This window comes from Bactrocera dorsalis, chromosome 3 (assembly GCF_023373825.1).
Source record: "Bactrocera dorsalis isolate Fly_Bdor chromosome 3, ASM2337382v1, whole genome shotgun sequence".
In the NCBI taxonomy this organism is placed as follows: Eukaryota; Metazoa; Arthropoda; class Insecta; order Diptera; family Tephritidae; genus Bactrocera; species Bactrocera dorsalis.
In genome coordinates this window covers 54,986,809-55,013,393 of record NC_064305.1, presented here as the reverse complement: position 1 = coordinate 55,013,393, position 26,585 = coordinate 54,986,809, and the positions used below count along the sequence as shown (strand labels likewise).

Genomic DNA, 26,585 nt, shown 5'->3' with positions numbered 1-26,585 from the left:
AATGTGTACATGTAAATAATAATAATAATAGCACAGTAAAAACGTTATTGCTTCAAAAACACACATGTATCATATATAGTATATAAGTAAGTAAATTGAGTATTATTAGAGGTAAATATAATATATAATATATGCAGGTAGTATTGGTTTCATATCTTTATAATAGTTTAACACCTAAATAATTGTTATAGTTTTAGTAAGTAGTTGATATCATTCGATTCGGTAACAGGTTGAGTATGCATTTATGTAATTAGGCTAGTATTTCTTTGGGATATAGAACATCGAACGCATAAGTATTTATATCGCATATACATAAAACTGTAGTTAATTATAGGTTCTGAGAAATCAAGAGCAAGAAAGAGCACCTAACCGATTTTTGGTAACGGCTTGAGTGCCTACTTAAATACATGCCAGTACCTGTGAACGTTCCAGATCGTGTTTCAAGCGTTCGTTCTCCAATTCGAGACGGGCGATGCGCTGTTTGGTGGACTCCCAGTCGGCGTTGCTGCGTCCCATCTCGCAGGTGGCCTTCTCCAGCTCCGCCTTCGATTTGCCCAATTCACTTTGTGACGCCTCCAATTTGATTTCCAAGCGCTCACGTTCGGTGACTGCACGCTCCAGGCGTGTATTCAATTTCTCCACTTCGCTCTCGAGTGCGCGCAGCTTGATTTTGTAATCGGCAATTTCACGCTCATGTAATTCGCGCTCCTCTTGCTTTTCATGTTCGGCACGATCTCGCTGTTCTCGCAGTTGGGCCATTTGTTTCTCTTTGTCACCAATGGCCTCTTCGAGACTTGTGAGAGCGCCCTCGGAGCTACTGTGATGAGCCTGCATTGCCGACAGACGTGCCCGCGCCATATCCACCTGATTATCCTTCTCCTTGAGCAGATCCTCGAGATTCTCAATCTATTGGTGACGCATAGTTGGGTACAAAACGACAAAAAAAACACAAAACGAGAGAACAAACCAAAGCAACGCAAATGTGGAAGACCAATGGGAAATAAAAGTAAAGAAAAAAGTTATTTTTCATTAGTTTATTTTGCAGATTTTGTTTGTTTAACAGTAGTAGTTGAGTGAATAGTTTAACAAACTATGTATCATGTAAGTGGCTTAGAGCTCAGTGTATGTTTGAGTTGAGGTGAGTAGTGATGTGGCTGTAGAGCGTGGTGGTGTTGTGGTATATGTTTCTGTATTATAGTGCACCTTTCGCTGTAACACGTTGATTTTGCGGTCCTTAATCTCCATGTGATCCTTCAATTCGGTGAGTTCACTAGTCAGACGATTCCGTTCCTGCACCGTTTGTAGCGTGCCTTGTGTCTTCTTCTCGATCAAGCGGTTTTTCTCCTCCAGGCGGGCGCGCAACTCCTCAACATCAGTCTGCAGCATATTGTAGTGCTCCTCCTTGGCACATAGCGACTCCTTCAGAACCGCTATGTGCCGCTGATAGTCCTACAAATTTTATAAGCATGATTTTTTCAAATTTATGGTATTATGGATACGCATAATTGTAGGTTATGTTCACACCGCTTCAACCTTAAGTGATGATCATGGTTTCGCTTGCAAGTTTTATAATTTTGTAGCATTTAACTTATTTTTACTGAAATTCAAAACTTAAGGGGATATTCTAGTCTAGAGATTAAAAAAAATCGATTTTTTTTATATTTTCAAACTATTCAAGAATATGTGTACAAGAGGATTTTTCAAAATTCAAACTATTTTCGAAGATATGGGAGTTTTTCTGACCCGGCATCCAAACTGGTTCGGCCGGAACGCGAAACTTTAAACTCGTTTTTCTCAAAACCGACTTTTTCGGAACGATACCCACGTTTTCTCAGGTTCTGTTGGACCGATTTACTTGAAATTTTTATAGAGTCTTTTTTATAGGCTTGTCTATGGTTGGAACTAGCCCCATCCCCAAATTTTTGTTTTTATTATTTTTAAAAAATTCGAAATAGTCAGAAAAAGAGATCCAAAAAAACTTTTTTTTTTTCAGGCAGTCGCCATTTTGTGAAACAATTTTTTCCCACTTTTTCGTAGCTCCGGCTATTGCGACATTATTCTAGAGTAATAACCTTTTTTTTTGGTTTCAGATAACTAGGAGGGTTGAAATCATGGGCATGGTCACGTTGAAATTTTTAGAGACCACCCACTTCGTCAGCTCATAATTTTTGAAATTTTTTACTTTTTTAGTTTTTAATTTTTTTCTCTACTCTTTTAAAAATAAAAAAAAAATAACTAATAAAAAAATGGATAGTAAAATATGAATTGCCTTTTTTGTACAACACTTTAAAAATTACCTAGACTAGAATACCCCCTTAAAGTGAGCAAATCTCGGTAGAGCCAAAAGATGGCCGTTTATTCCGAATATTTACGCCATGTCTATTCATCTACTGTACGATATTATATTGAATTATGCTTTAATGAAATCTTTAAGTTTTTTTTCAAATGTGTTTTTATATTTGGTTAAGCGCTAGAATATTGATGATCCTGAAATTCACCACATTCAGTGTTTACAGTTAGTTGAAATCATTTCTTCTGGTATTCCTCGTAAAAATATCATATTTGGTTAATGCAAACGACTTAATCTTAAAGCTTAAAGCTTTTCCCACATAAAATTTTAGTTTTTTAATTCTTTCAATTCGTACCAAGCATTCTTCACCAAAGGGTTAAGCTGAGGCGGTGCTTATGTGAACACAGCCTTACATGTACATATGTAGAACAGAAAAATGAAGTCGATCCTTTACCTGATGTTGCTCTTCCAAAGTTTTCATTTTGGCCGCCATCGCCAATATTTCTTGATCCCTTCTTTGTATTTCAAGACGGAATTCGTCCAACTTAAAAGCCAATCAAGGTAGAATTTGGAAAAAATAAATTGCATTACATTAGCATTACTCTTATATAATGAGTTCATATGTGTGTTGGTTGCTAAAAAGGGGCAATTTGGGTTCGCTAACGTTGAATGGCGATGAGCAGAGTTTGTAGAATGCACCGTCAGAGCGGCGTATGGCATATGAAATCGATGAAAATGCTTTGAAAGTTTAATGTTCGAGTGACAGAGAGTTAGAGAGAGCGAGATAGAGATAGAGATGGATGAATACGCCGCGCGCATTTAATGGCGGCATTATGAGGAGAAGTGTGTGTAATTTATGGAAAGTAATGAAATTTTTGCTGTTGTATATGACTCTCTGTGCATTCGATTATGAGATTGTGTTTTTTTCGGCTTGAACGCGGTGTTGTGAGTGGAAGTTCTTGCTCGCTTGAAAGAGAGTTTACAAACATTTCATATATGTATTTTTTGCAATGTTAACAAATGTGCACTTGTGCTCTTTACAATGTCCAATTGTGTAAAACCGAAGTCTTCGGTTGTCGCTTGGTGTTCGGGTGTTTGGAAATTTTGTTTGTCGTGAATGCTTATTTCGTTTAGAAAACTGTGTCTATAATTGGTATGTGTGTGTGTGTGACTGATCGCATCAAAAGTGCTGAAGTGTGTGTGTTTTCTCAAATCATAAATTTCTTTGTTGGTGTAGTGGTACTACATACAGAGTAAGCTTTGCCAAAATGTATGAAATATTTTGTTTAGGTTTTTTATTTACTTTTATTTTTTATTATATTTCAATAAAGTTTGAAGATTATTTATAATATGTTTTTTTGTTTTTATTGTTGTTTATTAGCAGTTTTAATTACAATATTATTTTTTGTTTTTCTTTTTCTTTGTTTTTTTTTTGTTCTAACTCAGCGTATATGTATATGTATGCATAGCATGTATATAAGTATAAGTATATTATAAATACTGCTTTGTAATATAATATAATATTTAATTAATAAATGCCTCAGTTAGTTACTTTGAAAATGACACACAAATCACTACGCGACATTGGCTCTATAAAGACAATTTTGAATACCGATGACTATTACAAGAAATGTAGGTTATGTTGAGAAGCAAACACTTTCACGTAAAGGAACTCTTAGAAATGTGGGATTCTGAATTCAAGCGGTTGAAATTTGATTGAAAGCCTTTTGTACTGGAGAGACACTCATAGAATCTCAATAATCACTCAATAATTGCTGTCGTAGCATGTCGGTTACTCGGAGTTTTACCATCTTCATTAATCATTTAGAGTTTGGAGCAAAACATCACGCGTGCCATTCCCCAGTTACCGGTTCAAATGATCGAACGAGTCATCGAAAATTGAACTCAACGGATGGGACCATCTGCAACGTAGCCGCGACTCACATTTGAGAGAGATAATCTTCAAAAAATAAATGCCAAAGAATGTCTTTCGAATGATAATAAACATTATCCATTAAGTGTGAAGTTTTTATGTTTTTCTTAAAAAAAAAAGCGTAGGAACTTCGAAGGAACTTCGCCTTTATATCGCACGCTGCATTCAATATTCGGTCGATATAAAAACCCAACATAGTTGATGGTTCGAGCAACTCTAAATCGGTTTCGAACGACGTTTACTCTACTGGATAATGCGCAAACTCGGAGACACCATACAGCACTGAAGATGCTTTCACTGCTGTGTGGCAGAGTATTGAAAAAAACTCGAATGATTCTATCCGCCAACGCGCGTAAATATTGGAGCTGTGGCCTTTCATTTTATGGCAGATTTCACGGAAAGATCTTCGACGGACTTACAAAATCGATTCGTGAAAGAGTTGAAGCCAAACGAGAATCAAGCGCATCGCACGTTCGGTGAAATGAGATGGCTACCCATCGTGAATTTCACATGAAAATTTTCTTCAACGCTGAAGCTCACTTTTGGTTGAATGTGTATATCAATAAGCCAAATTGTCAGATTTAGAGTGATGATAGTCTCGAAGACATTTCTAAGACGACGTTACATCCACAAAAAATCACTCTTTGAAGGCGGCCATAATGTGATAGTCAATGGGTAATGCTGATAGATATCTCCTATAGTGGGCCTGTGGGCTCAGCAAACCCGAAACGATTGACGCTTTGGAAGAGAATATTCGGCACGTTACTGCTGACATATGGCCACAATTGCTGCAGAAAGTGGTCGAAAATGAGGCCTCTCGGCCCCCATCGCTCCAGAGAGCGGTCGAAAATTGGGCCTCTCGGCTGGAACTTATTGGAACCAAACACGACTCTAACTTTACCGAAATCAATTTTAAAACATAACGGTTAGCCCTTATCCTTATAAAAAGGCTAAACTTTTGACATTAAATTATATGCGTTTAATTTCCCCTTGAAAACCCATGTCTTAAAAAAACATCCCTTGTTTTAGGTAGCATAGCGAACTCGCTTTTAGGTGTAGTTCAATAATCAAAAATAAAATTGAAGATCGCCACAAAATTTTTGCGAGGCATGTCTTGAAAATTCAGTTACTAACTATGGTATGTCCGAGTTTGTTAACTCGCATTTGGAATCGTGGAATTCTTCGGTGTCAGAAATAATAATCTGTATCTTCCAAAACGGTTTGTAATGTAAAGAAAGCAACAAATGCAGTATCCAGCATCTTGGTTGTAATAAACATTGAAGACAATGAAAGTCTTTGGCGTTGAGTAACGTAATGGTTTCGAATATATTCGATACCAGTTTATTGCAGTATAAGGATAAGGAACTACAGTATGCTTGTAAGAAAAAGTGGAGAAATGATTTACTCGACTTGGTGTTGTCAAATATATCCGAAATATATCCGGTATTTCGATAAACTAGTGTGAAATCTCAAAAACTTGCAAAAGTTTATTCTGGGAACCCATTACTGAGCCTCAACTAGGCATCAAGCGCCGTTACAGAGGCAATATCGCGTGTTGGTCAACTCATTTGTTTAATCTGCGATTTGTGTGCTCACACAGAGCTGGTAATCATTACTTACATATATCGAAACTTATTTCAAGATTATAGACATTTGCTATGCGTTTACTTGTAACTCCACCATATGTATGTATGCGTGCTTGTAAGTACATATATATATATATATAATATATATGTATGAGTGTATATACAACTTTTTTTATCAACTTGTTTCATTCAATTATTGTGTAGATAGTTTCACATTTCGGCATCTTTCTTATGGCAATCAATATCAGCTATGTAAATCTGCTATTACACTTGTAAATATGTATGTATGTATGTATACGTGTAGTACGTATATGTATATATAAGTATGAAATATTGTATATGCTAATCAAAAAAGAATAACAGTCAGCTTATACCTAAATAGTATCAGCACCGCTGCGGGTACTTTTGTTTAAATGCAAGTTTTTCTGTCTGTATGTATGCGTGTACGTATGTACTTGTAAGTATACGAATACACTGATTTATTGGCTAGTCTGAGCTATTAACGAGTACGAGTATTATTGTATTAGATATATTTGTATGCGAATGCAGAGATTTTTTCTTTTTTTTCGTTTTTGTTTTTGTATTTGTTTTTACAGTTTGCAAACTTTGTATGTGTTTATGTATATTTTCCTAAGTTTTTATTCGATTGGGTAAATTGCCGATTTCGTTAAGAAGTTGCCTTTCAGCCAATTGTCTAGATTCTACACTTTTGAGATTCGAAGAATTATCGTTGAATGTCGTTGCTAATAGTATGAACTTAAGGAATTTAAAAAGTGAGTAAACAATAAATTTAATCCAGCCGGTCGAGAGAGAACAATGACCAATATAATAATCTAAGTTGGTGTAAACTATCGTTCCCGGGTTTTCAGGCAGCACTTAAAATTAATCATTAAGTCAATGGAGATGAGCTGGCAGGTCTCCCAACTAAAGAATGTGTGGCAACCAGTTCGATAGGATCCGACTTGAGAAAGGGTAGAAAAGGCCAGTAGAAACGCCAATTGCAACAAGTGCCTAGGATTTGACAGGCGTAGCTGCTTCTGAAAAGTTCGATGCAAAATGGTTCAAGAAACTAGTTGCTTTTCCCTTTTAGGTAGCTTGTGGGATTTTGTACAAGTCACTTCAGGATTCGGTGTCATCTGTGCAGATATCTCTTAAAAGACATTTCCATTTCAAAACCAGCTATTTACAAGTAAACCATCTTCAAATTTAACCGGTAGTTGATCTACCGGTTAACTTTGTCAGTTTTTCACAGCACCATCTGTGTGTCTTAAAATTACATGGTACATAATCTTAAGATTACTGCTAGGCTAGAAATCACATAATACGTTCTACAAACTTCAGAAGCTGAATATCTGATTTTAAAAACATCTATCTGATAGTGCTACCAACTCAGGAGTTTTAATAAAATTTGTGGTTTTCCTCTCCCATAAGTGGGAAATTTGGATAGTGTTTTTTTCGAAAGTATCAAAATGAGTGAAATTGGTTGGTTGGTGGAAAAGGGAGGCGCAGAAGCACGATACTTAGGCCATCATTTGGGCCATAATGGTCTCGAATGGTAACCAAATTAAGCTTTATACAGCAACTTAGTAGATTTGGATTCTTTTCTATCCCAGCTGTCCAATGTCTCTTAAGTTGGAGCTTTGGTAGCCGTGGAAAATATTCCGTCACATCCCATTGAAAGCTGAGCATACGCAAAGATAATGTTCCAACGTCCCATCATTCTCCGCGCATGCCCTGCATTCTGTTATTCCAATTTTCAGAAGGTGGCATCTTAAGGATAGGAGCCCTGTGATGACTCCTACATTATTGCAAAGATCCCTTTTGCCCAAAAGTAGAAGCTTTTTAATCTGTCCACCGTTAACCATAACCCAAAATAAATTTGTTTACCCTGTGTTGCCCGTGTTTCAAGAACTGAGGGTTCCGGAAGGGTTCATTGCTTCAAACAATTCTCGACGTAGCAACAATGTTCTAAATTATGTTCCCAGCTGCACTGCAGCGGGACAACGTGTCTGGCTTTTCGTTTCTTTCTATTTCAATATACCTAGTTGATATTAACCGAGCCACCTTCTGTGAGTCTAGTTACTGCCTGCTTGTAAAGCCTAACACAGTAAAACTTAGCAAGTAAAATAAGTTACATATTAGGCTTTATGTTTTGATCGACTGATTACGACTATATCTCTCGTTTGCTTTCGCATATTTCTAATCTAATCTTAATCTTTTGTGAGTGGCGAATCGAACAAATAACTCGTATAAATACAAAAGGCTGCCGTTATCAGTACACATCCAGTAGCTAGAGGTTATACCATTTTAATGATTCACAAACTGCTTAATGAGGAATTTAACTTCTCTAGGTCTCAATTCTCTCTTATGGGCTGCCTATTATTTTGGTATATTTTCAAAAATGCTGCAAAGTAACTCAGGCTGGGCTTGGGATATTTAAAATTGTGTTTTTGGTACTTTTAAATTTAAGTCACGCGGCGTGTTTGTGATTCAGCTTTCAGCATAATAAATATATATATGTTTGTTTAGTATATAGTTAGGGCAGTAAAGTGTCTTAATTAGAATAACGGGGTCCCATAATATGCATACTAATTATATGCAATATGCATTACCCACATTGGGGCTTTAAGAGTAAGTTGTTTCATATATTTAATTGGAAGTAAAATACTTTGATTAGGTAAATAATTTTCATTAATAATACATTATGCATTGTAACAAGCAGCAATAAATATTAAATTTTGTTATTGAAGTTTTCAACCTTCACTGGCCAGCATATTTCTTCCACACAATCTAATTACTTAATTACTAAACATTATATGTTAATACCATACATATTTGTGTGCCAATTCTCAGCACATACGCTCACATTGCATTAAATTTGAGTTAATTGCCTACTTTTATACATATTTTTCTTTAATGTTTAGTGTTTTTTAAATATTTTTGAGTTTTACTTCAAATACATCAACGTCTGCATTGCATTATGAACAACATTACATTACTTTTTGTAATTGACCTTCATTACTAATCACACTCTAGCTGGGGAAAAAATTTGTATTTGCTGTAAATTGAATGTTTCTTATTTATTTTTTTAATTTTATTAAATTTAATTTGCTAAATAATTTATTATTAAACGCTTACTTATTTGTAAAAGGAAGTTTTTTGTTTTCTTGCATAAATTTAATACCGATTTGAATGTAAGTGAAGAAATGTGTCTTCAGAACTGTCACTACTTGCCTTGTAACTCTAAAGAGATATTGCCAAAAATCGATAAAAGATCTAGGAAGTATTGAAACGCAAACTCTCAGGCGATGAGCGCAGGGACGTCCAACAAAAGACGGTAACGCAGGAAGACATTAAAAAATCCACAAATTGGTTTTGAATGGCGATAAAATGAATTTATACCAAATAAATAAAATAATCTAATGGTATCAAGTGAATGGTTTGGACATGAGTATACTATGCCTCAGCGACATGTTGGTTTTTGTCAGAACACAGGTGAATGTTTGCTGGAAAAAACACCGAACTGAGGTCTATTGAAAGCCTTAAATAATTGAAAGTGTTCTGAAAGTGTTGGACATAGCAATCAAGATTATCTCGATATCGGAAAGCACTGTGTCAACTGGTTATCGCGCGAGCTCATAATCGGCTGATTCACCGTGATACAAATGAAAGAAAAATATGGCAAAATTGCATCATTGGGCTGCAATTTGCTTTCGCATCTGGGGATATGGCTCGAGCGACATTGGAATCAACCGAGATCTTCAAAAAATATATGCCAAAGAGTGTCCTTTCAAATGATAATACCATAAACATACCCTATTAAATTTGAGGTTTCTGTGTTTTTTCTTTAAAAAGTATGGAACTTCGAAATGGATCACACTTTGCAATCTTTTCGAAATAAAAAAAAGTTAAGGGGTCTTCTCTGGCCATTCAGAACCCTCTCATATTCAATCAGTCACATAAAATGCCTATTGTGATCACAGCGCTCAAGTTGCGGAATTGCATGAAAACTATACGATTTGAAAGCACTTAGTGACAGTTCTCAATGATTTTTTAGTGTTAAGATCCAATGCACTTTTTAAGAGTTAACAATTTACATAATTAAAATATTTAATTTTTGATTCAATTTTGAATTGTAATAAGTTTCTTAGTTAAATCTAATTTCTTTTAATTTTGCTTCTGTAATTTAGTTTTGCAGAAAGTAGTCTATATAAAGTAATGCTTTAAGTAAAACGTCATTATTCCGTAGTGGAAATGGAATTAAAATTCACGCTTAAGCTTAATCTAAATATTAACAATTTTCCAATTGAACAATGAAAGTATTTAACATTTTTTAATACATTTTCAAATATTTTCTCTATATTCATATATACAGTCTTAATGGTTTTGCTTTGCTTTGCTTTGCGTTTTTGGTGCAGTTTAGCGATTTTTGCATTTGCTTTTTCTGCTTTAATTCATCAAGCATTTTGCTTATTTTTCGCTTTGAAATTTTGTGTTGCTTGCAGCGCGTTTTGCCGGGCAGTTAAACGCATTTATTAGCAAAAGTCTTTACTTATTAATTTATTTCACTTTTGTTTTTAGTTTTCGAAATTTCTCAAACTTTTTGTTTTTTGTTTTTTCTTTTGTCATTTTAATTTTGTGAAAATTGTCCTGAGTTCTCTGCAACGGCTTCAATTCAACTTAATCTCATTTTCTCTTTGTTTTACAGTAATAATTTCCCTTTCTCTGTCACTTCAATATACATACAAATAATTAAGTATATAATTAAGTAAAAGTAATAAATGCTGGTGGACTTTTAATTCAGTAAATTTCGCGCACAAATTTCCCTTTGTACAACAATAAATTGGGAAAAATTCATTTGTACACACTTTAACTAAGTAAATACTTATAAGAAATGCTCAATAAGTTCAGTAACTACATTATAATAGTAAAGATTTGCTAAGCATTCTTCTACAGCTTATGCCTCTTATATTTATACATATTTATATGTAAGTCGGTAATACACGAAAATGGCATGGCACATCGAATTGGTGTTTTACTCTTTTCCTCGGTCTTCTTTGCTCTTCCTTCTCAGCTTTCTACGTATTTCTTTTTATTTATTTTAACTTTTTCTTTTTTCTTTTGTAATTCAGTTGAACTAATTATTACTAATTTTGCTTAAAAGTAGTTGCTTTATCTTATGCTATTATAGATTCTCCAAAATAAAATGACTCAAATGAAAAACTATGTCAAAGCTTTCAAAAATCATGCGCATACGACACAGAGTTGCATTTTTATATTAGTTCTGATACTCAAATATTGTTTATATCGAAATTGACGCTAATCCGTTTACTACCACAAAATCCCATAATTTTTTTGGAGTTTCAAATATTTTTGAACTGAATAACAGCAATTTTATAAAAATTACTCTTTTTCGTACTCAATTTCAAATTTTGCTAAATAAGATTTAAATTAACTAAGAAAACTAGAGCCATAAGGGTGCAGGATGTAGAGTGAGCTGTTATTTGATCAAATTTAATGTTGGTTTCTAAAGTTCTGGGAGTAATCAAAATCGGTATGTTTGCAGTCTTGCACTTTTACTTTTCTAACTGTTGAACCATATAGAACAACACAGAATTAAAAAGAGTATTTGACCTTTTAGAGTACCATAAAAGGGTTTCATTTATAGAGAGGGTGAGTGAATGTAAATTTTCAATAGTTGAACTTGGAATTTGATTGAGTGGTGAAGAGTGAGAGCGATGACATCAAAGAATCAATGGAAAAATACTAAGAACTAGAAATTACTGAACTGAAGGGGGACTCATAAAATAAGCAAACCTAGTTCAACAACTTTGAAAGTGAATTTCAGGTAAAAATAACATCGAAATGATTATGGAATTATTCAACTAAAGATTAAATTATAGGTGCCATAATTGATAGAACTTTACGGGCAACATAGTTTCCAATTAGTTAACCATGCCCAGTAATTCTCCCAATAAATTCACAATTTCGTATCTTAGTAACAGTAGTATTTCATTCTTGAACAGTCCCAACTCTAGGAATAAAGGCTGATGGAACCGCGGGTCGATTTAATCAAACTAACTCTCTAATAAACCGACCTGGATTGGTATGGCATCTCTAATTTAACCTTAGCTTGAATGACAATAAATAAAGGGATATTCATCGTTTACCTTAGAACTCCTGCATACCTTATCAGCTACAAAAAATCTACATTAAGGGTCTTTGAACACTTTAGAGATTTACGCCGACATTCGGCTCAGGAGATTAACGCTTATCAGCAGGGTTTCAGTTTAGACTCATTGGCGTTCTGTTTCTAACTAGATATATATGTATATGTATATATATATGTACATCTGTATATATGAATTTTGATTACATCGACTATTCATTAGCTAAATATTTGCCTAAGACGCGCCTGCCAAAACGACTAAATGCCTTCGTTAGCACCAATTTTACGAGTATAACGCTATATAAGTAGTACGAGTATAGGTGTGTGAATAATGAGTACTTTACTACATACACATCTATGTTGCATAATATTGTACAATGATATTATGCGAGGATATAAAGATTTTTAGATAGATTTAACACTTTGCCTTGGATTGGCCTTCGTTTATTTTCGTGATATTCACGAGTTTGGCTAGATTATTGGAATGTATTTGGTAGGTTTTGCAATTATATGTATATACCATATGTAAGTATGTATGTACGAGTATGCGCATGATATGTGAAAACACTTCGCTTCAAATTGTTTATTATCCTTTTTGTACGTTTTATATACGAGCAATATACGTACTCCTGTGATGTTAGTCGCATGTTGTTGCTTTGGGAGCTGTAGAGTAGTACGACGGAGGGCTCAGTACACAAACAAATCAACTAAACATCTAACTAACTAACTAACAGACTGGCTAACTGACTTAACAAACGCCTGGTGAATGGCGTTTAGAAGGTAGGGACTGGATTCCATCTCGTTTTGCTTTGCTACAATCGTGTTTGTGTGAAGAAATTATTGCGAAGGTAATGGCGCGCTGCAGCGTCGCTTCGTCTCAGTGTCTCCGGCACTTTTCAGCAGTCAGCTGACTCCACAGCGCGCCACGCCGGTCTCAATCAATCATTCACCGATTATTTCTTGCTGTTCCTGTGGAGAAATGTGACTCCAAGCGTCTCGTTTGTAAGTCTAGACGCTCGGGTTTGTGTGGGTATGCGTGTGTGTGTATGTTAAGCGTATACGGTATGTACCTACATTTGAGGGGCGTGTCTCCAGTTGCGGTCGCGCTCCATTTGCCGGGGGGCCAAATGCGCAACGTAAATGCAAGCAGCCTCTTTCTCGCCGCGCGCCGTGTTTGCACTTCACCCATTCCTTATGTTCAACTAATTCATTATATGCTTTATCATTAGTGCTAAATCTAAATTTTCTTAATTTTTTATTACTTGTTTTCTAAGCACAGCAAGCGTGTTTATGCCTTTGCTACGAGCGAGTGCTATGGAAATTTTGATTTCTGCCAATCTACGAATTTTGCCAGAGTGTTCTAACGGTATTTGCTAATTGTTCTTACGTCAAAATTTTGCTAATTTTCACTTCCAATTATTCTACGCGTTTTGGAAATTTTCGAGTATTTGTTAAAGAATTTTGTTTTTGCTTCAATTTCGCACTTCGCCGTTGGTGAGAATTTCTCGCTTTGTGGTTAATACTGGCCGCGGTTGCTGTTTGGCTTGTTTGTTGTTTGTGGTAACTTAACCTTAGGAGTCTAGTGATAGCGTATCTACGTCAAATTTGAAACTTACTTGTCGTTTGTGCTCGGATGGCAGTTTCGGATAGTCTAAATCTAGTTTCGAATATGGCGACATGTGTTGGTGATGATGGTATGGAGTGCTTGTATGGCTTAATGGGGCTGATGTTGTGGGGTGATGATGGTGGTGGTGCAGATGCTGTTGGCTTAAGTGACTGAGGTGTTGCTGCTGCTGCTGTTGTTGTTGCTGATGCGAAAGATGATGCTGATATGTGGGCGCTGTATGGAGGCTATCGTACGCGGACGCAGCTGCAACGCCCGCCGCGCCAGTCGCCACACCGCCAACGCCACCAACGCCACCGCCTGCACTTAGGCCAGCGCGCCCAGTCAGCCCCGCGTCGTCCAGCGCGCTGCTGGTGAGTGTTGCCGCGAATGGTCCACTCGTTTCGCGCAACGCCGCCAGTGGATGCGTTTGCATGTGATGCTGCTGCTGGTGCACGTGGTACTGATGCAACGGATTCAGCTGCTGCTGTACCGAGTGGTGGATGTGCGCCGACGGGTGCTGGGCGCCGGGCGGCAGCTGGTGTGTATAATGTTGTGTGCCCGCAAATTGCTGTTGCAAATTGTAGGCAAGCGGATGCGTATGCGTATGCGGTGCCTGTGTGGCGTACTGATAGTACTGTGATATAGCCGGATTGGAGGCGTGCAACGATGGCATTAGATTGCGTTGCTGCAACAACGTACTCATGCTATATGGCAAATCGGTCTGACTGAATATGGACTGAGAGAATGGATTCGCATAACTACTACTACCACCAATACCACTAACACCACCTGAAGTGTATTTGCTCGGATAGTTCAAGTAATTTAAATTTGACACTGAGTAGGCCGGCCGCAATAGCCTTCCACCCAAATGGCCACCGGTGGCCGCTTGTTGTGCCGCTACTGCTGCTGCCGCCGCCGCCGCTGCTGATTGTTGGGCCGCTGCCGCTGTGGCCGCCGCCGATGTCGGTGCATACTGTTGGAAGTACATGTTCGGCTGGGATGAGAAGCTCGACGACATCTGCATGAGGTTATCGTTAAGGTATGGCGGCGATGTATCGCCCGGATGCAAGGTTGGATAGCTGGAGATTATGCGTCCGGGATAATGTGAGAGCGGTGTTACCGGTTGTGTGGCCTGTTGCATGCGCGCATGTTGGTTTAGTATCTGGGAGGAGCGTGAAATGGATTTGTGCGCCTCATTCAACAGGTTAACTATATTCGAAGAGGAGGACTGCTGCATTTGTGGCGCATACAGACCGTAGTAGTCGTTCATCATCGAGGCCGATGGCAGACCGGCGATGCTGTAACGGCGTCGACGTATAGGCGATGGATGCTGGCCATAGAGGCCAGTACTGCTTAGCGTCGGCTCGTATAGATAACCGGCAGCCGAAGTGGTGGGGCCGAACATGTCGTAGGTGCTCGGTGGTGGTGGCGGCGGACCAACACCGAGCCCGTAGCCGGTCGGCACGTAATACTGACCGATTATGTCGGGTAGTGGCGGACTTCCAGTCGGGCCGTATGTGCCGTACATCTGAAATGGGCGATTTGAAAGAGTTTTTGCTTGGGTAGTTTGCTTGTTTCTTGTTTTTTGTTTTTTGTTAGGGTGTTTGATTGATTGGCTTGATTAGATGTTTGCTTATTTGCTTGTTTGAGAGATTCTTTGCTTGCCTGTTCAGATTCATTTGCTTGGCTTGTGGGAAAATAGTAGAGTGTGACTTTTTCATGACATTTTATTTTATTATTTCTTTTATTGGTTTTGGTATGTCTGTATTGGTGCTAGGTAAGTGTAGTCGACTGCATTATTTTATACTTTTGTTGTTTTTATTGCTCTAAAGCGGGGTAGGCTTTCGGTTTCAGGCACTTGAACTAAGCACTTCGCGTTCTCCTCAACTCACACGCACACTTGTTTGCGCGCGCACTATGAGAAATTATATGTAGTCCATATATCTAAATATATAGTATATATATATATGTATATATGATAGTTATTATAAATGTGTGTTTATTAACTTTTTTCGCATATTCGAACATTCGAAAAAAACACTTGCGCCAAACAAAATCATAACTACAATAACAATTTTCAATTACTTGCACACTAAATCAATAAAATATTTAACTGCATACTAATTAATTGTTCGGTACTGGTATTGGTACTGGTAATGGTATTGGTAATTGTACTGTAATTGTTCAATACTTTCGTAAATTGTACGATTTTTTCGATATTTTTTGTTTTTTTATTTCTACTGCTTTTCGGTTGCTCTATTCTTCATATTCATTACCAAAATTTTAGATTTTAAGCGAACACTTACGGACTACTGGCCCCATTAACTTTCTTGTAATGCTTTCCATTTATCTGTATTTGAAGCTTTTAATTTGATTTAAAGTAATTAAAGGACAGCGTAAAATTTGGCGCTCTTTTGCGTTTAAACTTTATAATTTGATTGTTTTTTTTTTAATTTTTTCAATACAATGCAGCTGTTTTACAGCTCAGTCTTATTGTTGTTGCATTCAATGTTATATACGTAAAAACTTTTGCTTTGGTTTTGTTGTAGCTATTTACATAATTGTTTAATTGACGAAATTTTGCTATAACACGCGTGTCCCAGCTAAAATACAAACACTAACTTTAAGCAAGAAACTAATTTTAAATACTTCTTAATTTACAATATTTTTTTTTTTTTAATTTTGTCTTAATTTTCGCCTTAAATTTTAGTTATTTACACTTAAAGCATCGTTTGGGGGGATCGTTAAGGTTTGGAGGATTTATGTATTATACAAAATTGATTGGAGTGAGTTTAAGCTGTTTTTAATTTTATTTGGCAAGCTTCGCTCTGCTGCTGCGCTGCTCAGTGTGGCTGAGTCAGCTGTGGGTGGTGTAGGTGAAACGAAACAAAAAATACTTTCATGATTTGCTGCTTGCTGCATCTTTGAGTTTGTATACAGCGTCAATAACGGTTTCTTCAAACAAATAATGCGTTTTTGTAACGAACACTGAACAGTGTTGGTGTTTTTGTACGACTAAAGTGCTTTGCTAAAGCGATCGAGTTTGAACTCAAGCCTAACGGCCGAACGTTGGGTGAGCGTGTGTTTGTGTGTGAGTATGTATGTGTGCGTGTAGATTGCTCCAATAAATGCACGATTGTGGCTTCCAATGGTATGTGTGGTGGTGTGGATGAGTTCGGTTAGCACGCAACGGTTAATTGCAGCGTCAATTGCTGCGGCACTGTACAGTGTTGGGCGTTGAATTGGTGTGCGATGTGTTTTGTTTGTAAGGAGAATCTTCAAGTTTGGCAAAGTTTAGTTGCATATAGAATAGAACGTGCAAAAATATGTGTATTTATGGTACTTATGGCGCTTGAATAGAATAAATAAATGAAAGTAGAAATTCGAAATGCGAAATGCGAAATGTTCCAAAAAGATACCAAAAAGATAGTGTGGTCAGAAAGTGAACAAATCGAGACAGTGGTAGAGTTGGAATTAGAGTTAGAGGTGGAAACAATGACAGCGACGGCTTGCGACATAGACACAACAAAAAAGCGCGTATGTAACAGACACAAGCAAATTGAAGTAAACATTTTTAAACATAACGAAAATGAAAATATGGAAATATGCGAAGACAGATGAGCTTGGCTAAGTGTATGAGATGTTTTGGTGGCTTACTAACTCCAAATGGCAGTGTGCTTGTGTATGTGAGGGTGCGTGATTATGTCTCTTTGCTTATTTTCGAGTGTTTATCAGTTTATTATTAACCTTTTCAATAAATAAAACTAATATGCAAATGCAAGTGTCAAAACTGTCAAGTTTGGATTTGTTCCTTAGTCACAGGGTTGCAATTGGTTTTCGTAAATGCCAACTGTATAAGCTGCCAGTTTACTGACAGTGCGTGCTTTAACGATTATTTAAGGAGAAGATGCGACAGCAGGAGATAAGTAGTGCCAAGTACTTCTTTACACCAGGCTTGTATTTGCTTAACATGTGACTAAGTGAGTGAAATGAGTCGCTAAAATAGCTAAACTTGAAGATAACATTTTTGTGACACACAGGTTTGCATATTGACAGCATAACAGTTAGCTAACAGTGAATTCAACAGTCACGCAAGGCAACTTTTGGCTGGATAAGTGTAGTTGTTACGTGGGCTGTCTTGACATAGTGGCTGCATATATGAAGTTGCAGTATGAGTGGGTACTGTACGATTAGTGAGTGGTTGTATGATTGACTGTATGCTTGTATGCCTAGCAGGCGGGCCTAGCGCGCTATCGGCAATAATGCCACAGTAATGCGTTCGACTTGTAACTTGTTGCATTAGATTTGGAGTTTTCGTAAAATCAACTTGTACTGTTAACTATTTACTGATACTGTTTCTTTCGGTGTTTTCAAATACTTTTGTGTTTAACTTGCTTTTGAATTATTGAAATTTACAGCATCCTTTTTTTGAATTTTTTGATTAATTTCTGCGTTTGTTTTGTGCTAACAAATCGTTAATTATGTAAATATATATATTTATATATTAATACGTAAAAAGTCATATATACAAAACCAAAAAGTAATATATGTATATATATGTCGTTATTTATATATATTTTTATATACTTTTAGTAACTTGAAAAACTGCAGTTCAAAAGTGAAAGTGAAATTAGCTTGGAGTTTGGAATATATTTTACAAGTATTCGGTATTTGTGTGAAATGTACTTTCCGTTTGCCGACCGCTGATAATGGCAAATGAGCACCGGCTCAGCTCGCGCCGCATTTAACTTAATCGTTCTTCGCTTCGTGGAGTTATTCGGGCGTGCTAAGCTAACTATTTGTCTACAAATTAAGCTGTTCATATTTAACCATTTAAATTTTCGGGCCACATTCAATGCAATTAGATGTTTCGTAAGTATTCCAGGTATCAGCTATACATAAGCCATACACGTGAATTGTCTGGGCAAACTTAGCGAAACGACGCTTACGAATAGTGACTTTCAAGTATCAATTTCAATGAGCAAAAAGTATTACAAAAGGATATTGTAAACAGCATCGTTTATCAAATATTATTCATTAATAATTAAATGGAAAATATATTAACTGTACATGTTGCAAGTGTGTCATAACGCTCGATTTCGGTTTAGTTGCCTCTACGAGTGAATTACATAAGATTTCAGTGGCAAATTACTTCAAATAAAATTTCAATTACATTTACCTATACTTTTAGGTATATTTTTCAGTATAACTTAAGATTCATGTTTTTTTTTTGTATTTGTTTAGTTATTTCTGCTGATTTCGCATATCACGTAAGAACAACAATAAAAGAATAATATGTAAGCAATTACTTTATGGAAAAAAACAGTGCCGGCACATTGAAAGTTACACCGTGCACACAGTGCCAATTAATTGGAGCCATTAACCATCGATAAGTTTTCGTGAAAAATCTATCTTTTGGCAATAAAATGACAAAAGAATTACTCATTTCGTTCGTACGTTCGTTCGTTCGTGCTTCATCAACTTTTCGTTTTTTTCTCTGCTTCTCTTTCAATTTTACTATAAAAATCATCTTTCTTTCGTTATTTTATTTCAGCTATGTACGTGGTTCAAGTAGCGTTTTGTTGTTGCTTCTTTAACGTTAACGTTTTTACCGTTATGCTTGGTTTGGCTGTTGGTTCGTTAGTGGGTGAGTCTGCGTGTGCTTATTTGTGTTGCCGCTGCTGTCAGTCGCCTCTCGCTAGTAGAAACAACACGTGCGTGCATGTATGTATGTATGTGAATGTAGCCGTTCGTTCAGTATTCGGTTTCGTTATTTATAGCACAATATTACTTTTTGATTATGTAAATAGTAAGTAGAGTTTTGTAGAGATTCAAAATCATTGCAATAGTTCAAAAGGCAACAATGCATTACAAAGTAAAATCTGCTCAATCAAATACGAACATTACTCAAACTCAAAGCAAATGTGTGGAAATGTTAAAATAACGGAAACAAGCTTAATAACAGCATAGCGCATTAGAAATCGTATAAGGCAAAGCTAGTAAAGGTAAACTGAATTCATAGCAACGTTTTCTAAACAAATCATGATTTGCACATTTCACTTAATGCAACACTAATCTTGAACGAAAAAAACTAGAGTTTAACTGATAACTTAACGAAAAACACTAGGTTGTAAATTGAGTGTTGTATTTTAATTAATTTCAACTATTTTACTGAATTTTTAATCAAAACGGCTGTCATTAAATGCTGTCTTGTCTTCCCGCTTAGGAAATGCTTTTGCGAGAGTGAGAAATCAAAGAAATTTTATATATTCATATACGAAAATCACTATATGTAATATATGGGAGTAAGTGTAGTATCGGCCCCATTTTATCTATTGACTATTATTATGCCACATACGAAAGAAATGTTCACATACAATCACAAATCATATGATGAATTCAGCCGGATGTTCAAAAATCCCAATAATAGTTATATGGGGGCTAGGTCAAGTTTTCGAACAATTGTATCTCTTTTAGGCATAATGATTTAGTGCTATGAGTAAAACACGTTCTGTACTTTTCATTAAGTTAGCTCACATATTGGCCGCTATATGCGGTTTAATGTCACCCGGAAGTTAGAAAATCTATATATTGAGTATATGGGGACCCAGGGAAGTATTGACCCGTTCAAGCCATTTTTGGTACATAGAATGACTATTGTCAGGAAAGTAGACTCTCTGAATTTCAGTTGTATATATAACACATTGACCGATATTTTCGGTCAATAGTCAATCACTTTTTCAACATTTTTGGCCCACAGGTGCCCCTTACTACTGTGATCTCCTGTACCAAATTACAGTTTTATATATTAGTATTTATTGCTTAGTTTTGGCAATTTGTAGGTTTATAGTTAATGGCGTTTTGTGGGCGTGGCGGTGATCCGATTACGCCCATCCACCGACTTGTATGTTATTTTTTTCCAAGGAACGTGCGTACTTATTTATATCTAGATATCTCAATTGTACTCATGTTATAGCTTGCAAGGACGGGCGGACGGAGGGATGAACAGATAGGCAGTGAGTCAATTCGTCTAGTCATTCTCATTATTTATATAGATGTGCATAACCCTATTTCTGCCAAGAGATGCAACTAAAGTCCTCTCTCGACGAACAAAGACCAAATTTTATAAGTCACTCAGAGGCATGAAGGATGACAACATCTGATGAGTAGACGTTTCGAGTTTTCGAGAGAAAGGTTCTGGGGAAGACTTATGGTCTTTTGCATATTGGCAACGGTGGCTATCGCATTTGATGGAACGATGAGCTGTGCGAGATATATGACGACAATGACATACAAGTAGTTCAGCGAACTAAAAGACAGCGGCTACGCTGGCTAGATCATGTCGTTCGTATGAATGAAAACACTCCAGCTCTGAAAGTATTTGACGCAGTACCCGCCAGTACCACGGGGGAAGCATAGGAAGAGGAAGAGCGGTATCATTTATATATGTATCATATCACAAGTATACTTTAGAGGGTCGCCGACGTTTCCTTCTAGGTGTTAAGAACTTTGCTCATGGCATAAAAACCTTTCTAGACGATATGAGCATCGATCATGAGAAAACGATGGTCATGACTATGAATTGAAATTGCTAGAACGTGAATGAGATTCTATATAATTGCCCTAGCTCTCTGACTTACAGAAAGGAAAAGGTGTGTTTCTTAAAAAAAATTCAAAAAAATCGTTTTTAGATTAGTAGCATCTGATTTTTTTCATTGAAATCTTAAAATGAAGTACGAAGAGACAACATATAAACAGATAAACAGATTTGAGTTAGGATATTAGTCCATCCATGGCAAATAGTTTATAGATATTCCTCCAAATTGCATTCTTTGTGACGGAGTATGTTAGGAACGAACCCTAACTTTTTATATATGTACATCCATTGTGTGTGAACTGGAGCTGCTTTGATATTAATATGCCTAAATTGTTCTCTCTGATCAACCTAAGATCATGCCCAGTTTTTTACTCCATTAAACCCTTTCGAATTCTCAAGCAATTCAGAGCTAAAAATAAATAATCGTAAAAACCAAAATTAGTATTACTAAATATAATATATTTAAGTTATTAAATTAGTTCTCTCATTTTACCCCATTAGACCACTCAATTTCAACATTACTTGCCTCAGTTACTTCGTTTTAGTTATTATTGGTTTGAAATGAGTTATTTTCGATTTGCAAGAACGGAACTGTGAAATAATTCTTCTGTCATTTCTGATACATACACATATATTGTCGTGTATGTTCATTAATATTTTCATATCTAGAATACAAGTTATAACTAAATTCTTCACACATATTTCAAAATCAACACAATTTCAACGGCATGCAAAGCAAGGTTAAAGCAAAACAACGTACACACACGGTTGCATGAGTATGAGGACGCGCTATAAATGATCGATTTGGAAAGGAAACACTGATAACCTACAAAATAAATCAAAACAAATGGAGCGGCGCACAATGAGATATCGAATGAAATGAAAGAAATATGAAAGCTAGAACGCTAATGGAGTGTAAATGTCATAAACGTAGGATGATGGAGGCTGGTTGGGGTGCTACTAACTACTCTCAATGATGCCGCATGAGCTCTGGTGAGCGCGGTTCTTGATAGCAGATGATAAATTAAAGATTTCACATTGTCGAAATGCCCTCAAGGTTGCCTTGAATACATAGATATGTATGCCCTGTTGTAGGTTAATTAGCAAGTGTGTTTGTGGCAGCGTTCGAATGCCGAGCAGCGATGTACATTAAGTGTGTTTAAGTGTATAGCAAACGAATAATTGAGCTTCGCATTAAATAAGTGTCGCGACGCAAAAAAAGAATTGAACTGTCAGGACTTAAAACGATAGCAATCACGCATACAAATGTGGCACAGAATCCAGCGACACAAATCCATTTCGGTGAAAAAGTCGTTGCTTGCGTAATTGCCAAGCCACCGACCCATCAACTCAACAGCCGAGATGTCTGACAGCTCGCTGGAAGGTGGCCAAGAGAAACCAACGCAGTGGGTAGCTTTTGGTAGACGCCAAGACGCCTACGGGCGGTAGGTAGGGAGCTACGAGCCGAAAGACAGCGCTGTCCGTCTGTATGCGCATCAAGAGGCAAACAGCAAAGGCACCGCGCGAACAAACCGAAAGAGCGCCAAACTGAGTGTGTGTCACTGTGAGCACGTGTGTGTGAATAGGAGCGTGGTAGTGTGATAGAGATGGTTATAGGTAAGTAAAGAGATGATGAGAGCGCAAAAAGAGAACTAAACAAAAAGATGTATTTTCCAACAACTCTTAAGCACAGCAGTTAAAATGTTGCCACAACTTACTAGCTGATGCTTTTGCCTAGGAGAGGGGAGGAGATTTGGGGTGGGTGACTACTGTTATTTGTCCTCGGACAAGTTCTGCTTTTCGGTGCCAACTTCTCTAATCAGGCACACCACAAAACGCAACAACAATGTCACATCCACTCGTACAGTCAAGCGTCCCAACCCCTCGTGGGGGGTTGCGGTTCCCCACGGCAATGAAGACATAAATAGAAAGAAACTTTTTGGTTATCTTCTTGAGTAATTCTTTGCTTCTTTTTGGGATTTCTGTGTCATTCTCGAATGATAACACAGCGGCGGAGCGGCTAAAAGAAAACCTCGAGACAGTTACAGGGGCAATGGCGGCGGCACACAATTATTGCTGAGGCGACAAAGCTGCCAAAAACACAACTACATAGGTTGTACATATATAGCATATATAAGTATAAATGTGTGTGTGTGTGTGCGTACGACTCGTCGAAAACAATGAAAAACTGCAGAAAGATGGGCGAAAGTAGCTCAAGAAGAAGATGGTAGAGCTGCGGCCAGCCCAGGGCATTAGTAGTTACAGTTATTGCTCGCTGAAGGTTGTAGATGTGCCAAGTGCGTGTGTGTATGTGTGCGCCACTGCAGAGGCAGAGTTAAAAATAAGCCGACAATTATTGCAATGTATCTGCGTATCCACAGCTCTGAGTGCCTCGCCAAGGTTGAGCGTGCACTGCTTCACTCATATGTAAGTATGTACATATTTATTTACATATACATATGTTCGTGTGAAAGTGTGCATTTTCGTGTAATTTTAAATTTTTGATAATTATGTCGCCTTTGTAGGTGCATGTGCACTAACTCACTCGGTTTAAGCATCGCCGAGTTTAATGATTTTCGGGATTATGTAAGCAGTCCAGAAAACTATATTAGAACGAAGACCAGAACCATTATTTCGGCATTCTGAGCAGAGTAGCACTTTATTCGAACATATAAGAAAGAGATGGGGCTTCTTTGGTATATGGCATTAGAGAGTACTGGAGAGGATATACACGCTTACAGTTAGAAAGTGTTTAACGAGCAGCTGTCATTTCGGGCGTGTTTCACCCAATACCAACAACGGATGTACCTCATGTCATTTTTCAAAAGGCTCTATACAGTTGCCGTCTAACACAAGACGGCTGGGCCTCGCGTGAGTTCGATAAGTACTTGTGTGGCTGCAAGAAGGGATCCTTTGAACTACTTTCCCTCACCAGGACTCATTTTACCCCAAGTGCAGGGATTTCAAGCGGATAATGCCCGTTAAACTTGCATAGGTGCTATATGGGTTTATAGATAATAAGTTTCGGACCCACCATTGATTGCCGTGATCTGCGTTTCAGGTAGCGTCCTGAGACCTAAAGGCCCTTTTTCAAATATTTGTGAGTTTTAGGCCAAAACATCCAATAATATTATGATTTTTAAGGACCAATTATCGAAGAGATTGTTATCGTTACTATGTTAGCCTGGTACATGGTATCCTTGGAAGTGAAATCATTAATTTTCCTAACAATTTTTGCTGTAAATGTTAATGTCACTAAGTAAAAGCAGTAAATACATATATACAAGTATATAAGATGCATACATATATATCTTCTATAATATTGCTTAGGCTCTTTGCCGTAATTATTCATAAACATATACATGCACACATATACATATGTATATGCTGTAGATATATATGTTGCATGTGAGCCTAAAAATAATGAATTAACATGTGTGTGACTGCGCACAGTTGGAGCTCTGGCTCTTAAATGGACCCATAAGCAAGTACACAGGTCCATATACTGACACTGCCAAGCGAATGTGTATGTGTATATGTGTGAGTACAGTGAGGCAAGGATGCCAGTGTAAAAATGCGTACTCGACTAAATACAGGCTCAGAGACCTTATTACAGAAACAAGTGACGTTTATGAAGTGTACCAGCTTAGCATGTGATATTTTATGTTGCGGAATGTTTATAGTATAATACATAAGTACACATACATACGTATTTGCATGCATGTATGTGAGAGTGTGTACTTTCCGAACAAATGTAGTTAAAAGTTAAAACTCAAGCCGTTGGGGGGCGCCGAGTGTCAGCCGCCCTCACCTGCCACCAGTGCTGGCTTGCTAACTGCTTGATTGGCTGCTTGACTCATGCTTGAAGGAACCAAAGCTTGCGTGTGTGTGCGTGAGTGAACGCAATGAATTTGTACGTTATCTTGTGCGACAATGTCGTGCGTTTTGGTTTGCTTTGCGAACACAGCGCTGTAATTATGGGGGAGTGGGGAGTGTGACGTGTATTTCGCCAAGCGTAAGTATTTTTTCACAATTCCTTCATTGTCTTTCGTGTGAGGGGTCCCTCTCAGTAGAGTAACGCATAACCAAACGACTTGTTTTTATTGTCTAAATACAACAGCCCATCTTACGTTTGTCTATGTTTATGCTTCTTACTGACTTGTCCCCTTGGTATTCCCGAACAGGATATATTAAGTTCGTCACGAAGTTTGACAACCAGAAGAAAATATCGCGGATCCTATAAAGCATACATCACAGGGTTTGTCCGAAAAGTAAGAAGACAGATTTTCTCCCGCCGCGACTGTGCTTCGGAGCGTTCGCGCACCGACTGGATTCGGTAGAGCGCATTCCTAGCTAATGAACGCGTGGCGGGTCAGTTGTCTGCGAGCACCTCGAGAGTCAGGACAAACATTTTCGCGCGATTAAATGCAATTACGCGGTTAAATTCTGTGAAAAACCCGGTAAATTTGCGACAGAGACGTTTGGTATGATCAAGCAGGCGAACCCAGATGTTGCTTTAGCAAGAAGTGGTGTGTTGTGTTGGCACCAGGCCTGAAGAGGTCGCGACTTCGACAAACACCGAAAATGTGACTCGTGTGCGCAATGTTTTGAACTCAGACATGTTAAATTTATCAAAATCTGTGGTTCATGATATTGTGACGGAGTACTTGAACCAGTGCAAGGTGTGCGCAAACTAGACGATGGAAACTATGTTTTTGTTTGGAAACTTTTTCTGGACGAGGTATCTTCAACGATTCAGCTATGGTTTATTATTCACACTCCGAAGATATTGCTTAGATCGGACTCTGTAGTTGCCATATAATCTGAACGATCAAAAGCAAGTTCTTGTGAGGAATATTTTGTATTTGTGAGGGGTATTTCCATTTCGCTGCAACCGAAGTCAACGTTTTCTCTTGCTACTGTCTAGGCAGCGTGTGGGTATTTTTTACATTATTGCTTTATGGCACTGGCTAGCGGTAAATGTCGTCATTGTGTGCCGTAAACATTAGGGCAGTGGTATTCTCTAGGCTCCAGAATAATTTTGAATCAAACAGTATGGGTTTATATATACAACTTGAATAATTATAGATTAAAAACAAAAGCGGGCGCCCACAAAAGAGGACAGCGCTCACTTCACAGTAGTATTGTAATATGTATATTGAGATAAATAAAATTCCCGATTATTCAGGAATGACTTAGAAAATGAGAACAAGTCTGACTAAGGAGAGTCTAAAGACTAGACGGAATTCAGTTCGAATGAGTCCTTTAACGTAGTGCTTGTGAGGTCAGGAATAGCTCTTTACTAAAATTAAAGATCTCCTGCCACCTTTGGAATCCAATATAGTGACTTGCTAGTGACCAGGTGCCACTGTAGTCGGTAAGTCCCTTCTAAACCCAGAAACAA

The 26,585-nt window shown here is 37.4% G+C and overlaps 1 protein-coding gene across 20 annotated transcripts in view; it reads right to left on the bottom strand.

Moving 5' to 3' along the window:
• LOC105227705 (ELKS/Rab6-interacting/CAST family member 1) overlaps positions 1-26,585 on the bottom strand; it is a 113,476-nt gene that overhangs the window by 23,157 nt on the left and 63,734 nt on the right. For 19 of the 20 annotated variants that reach the window (XM_049452041.1, XM_049452043.1, XM_049452042.1 and 16 more), the window contains 3 exons: positions 2,745-2,834; positions 1,204-1,449; positions 418-906 (listed from right to left, as the gene is read on the bottom strand). In XM_049452041.1, coding sequence (XP_049307998.1) covers positions 418-906; positions 1,204-1,449; positions 2,745-2,834 — 825 coding nt within the window. Of the gene's footprint in view, positions 1-417; positions 907-1,203; positions 1,450-2,744; positions 2,835-14,373; positions 14,510-26,585 lie in introns of those variants that run through there. The other variant, XM_049452046.1, reaches the window with a different exon arrangement.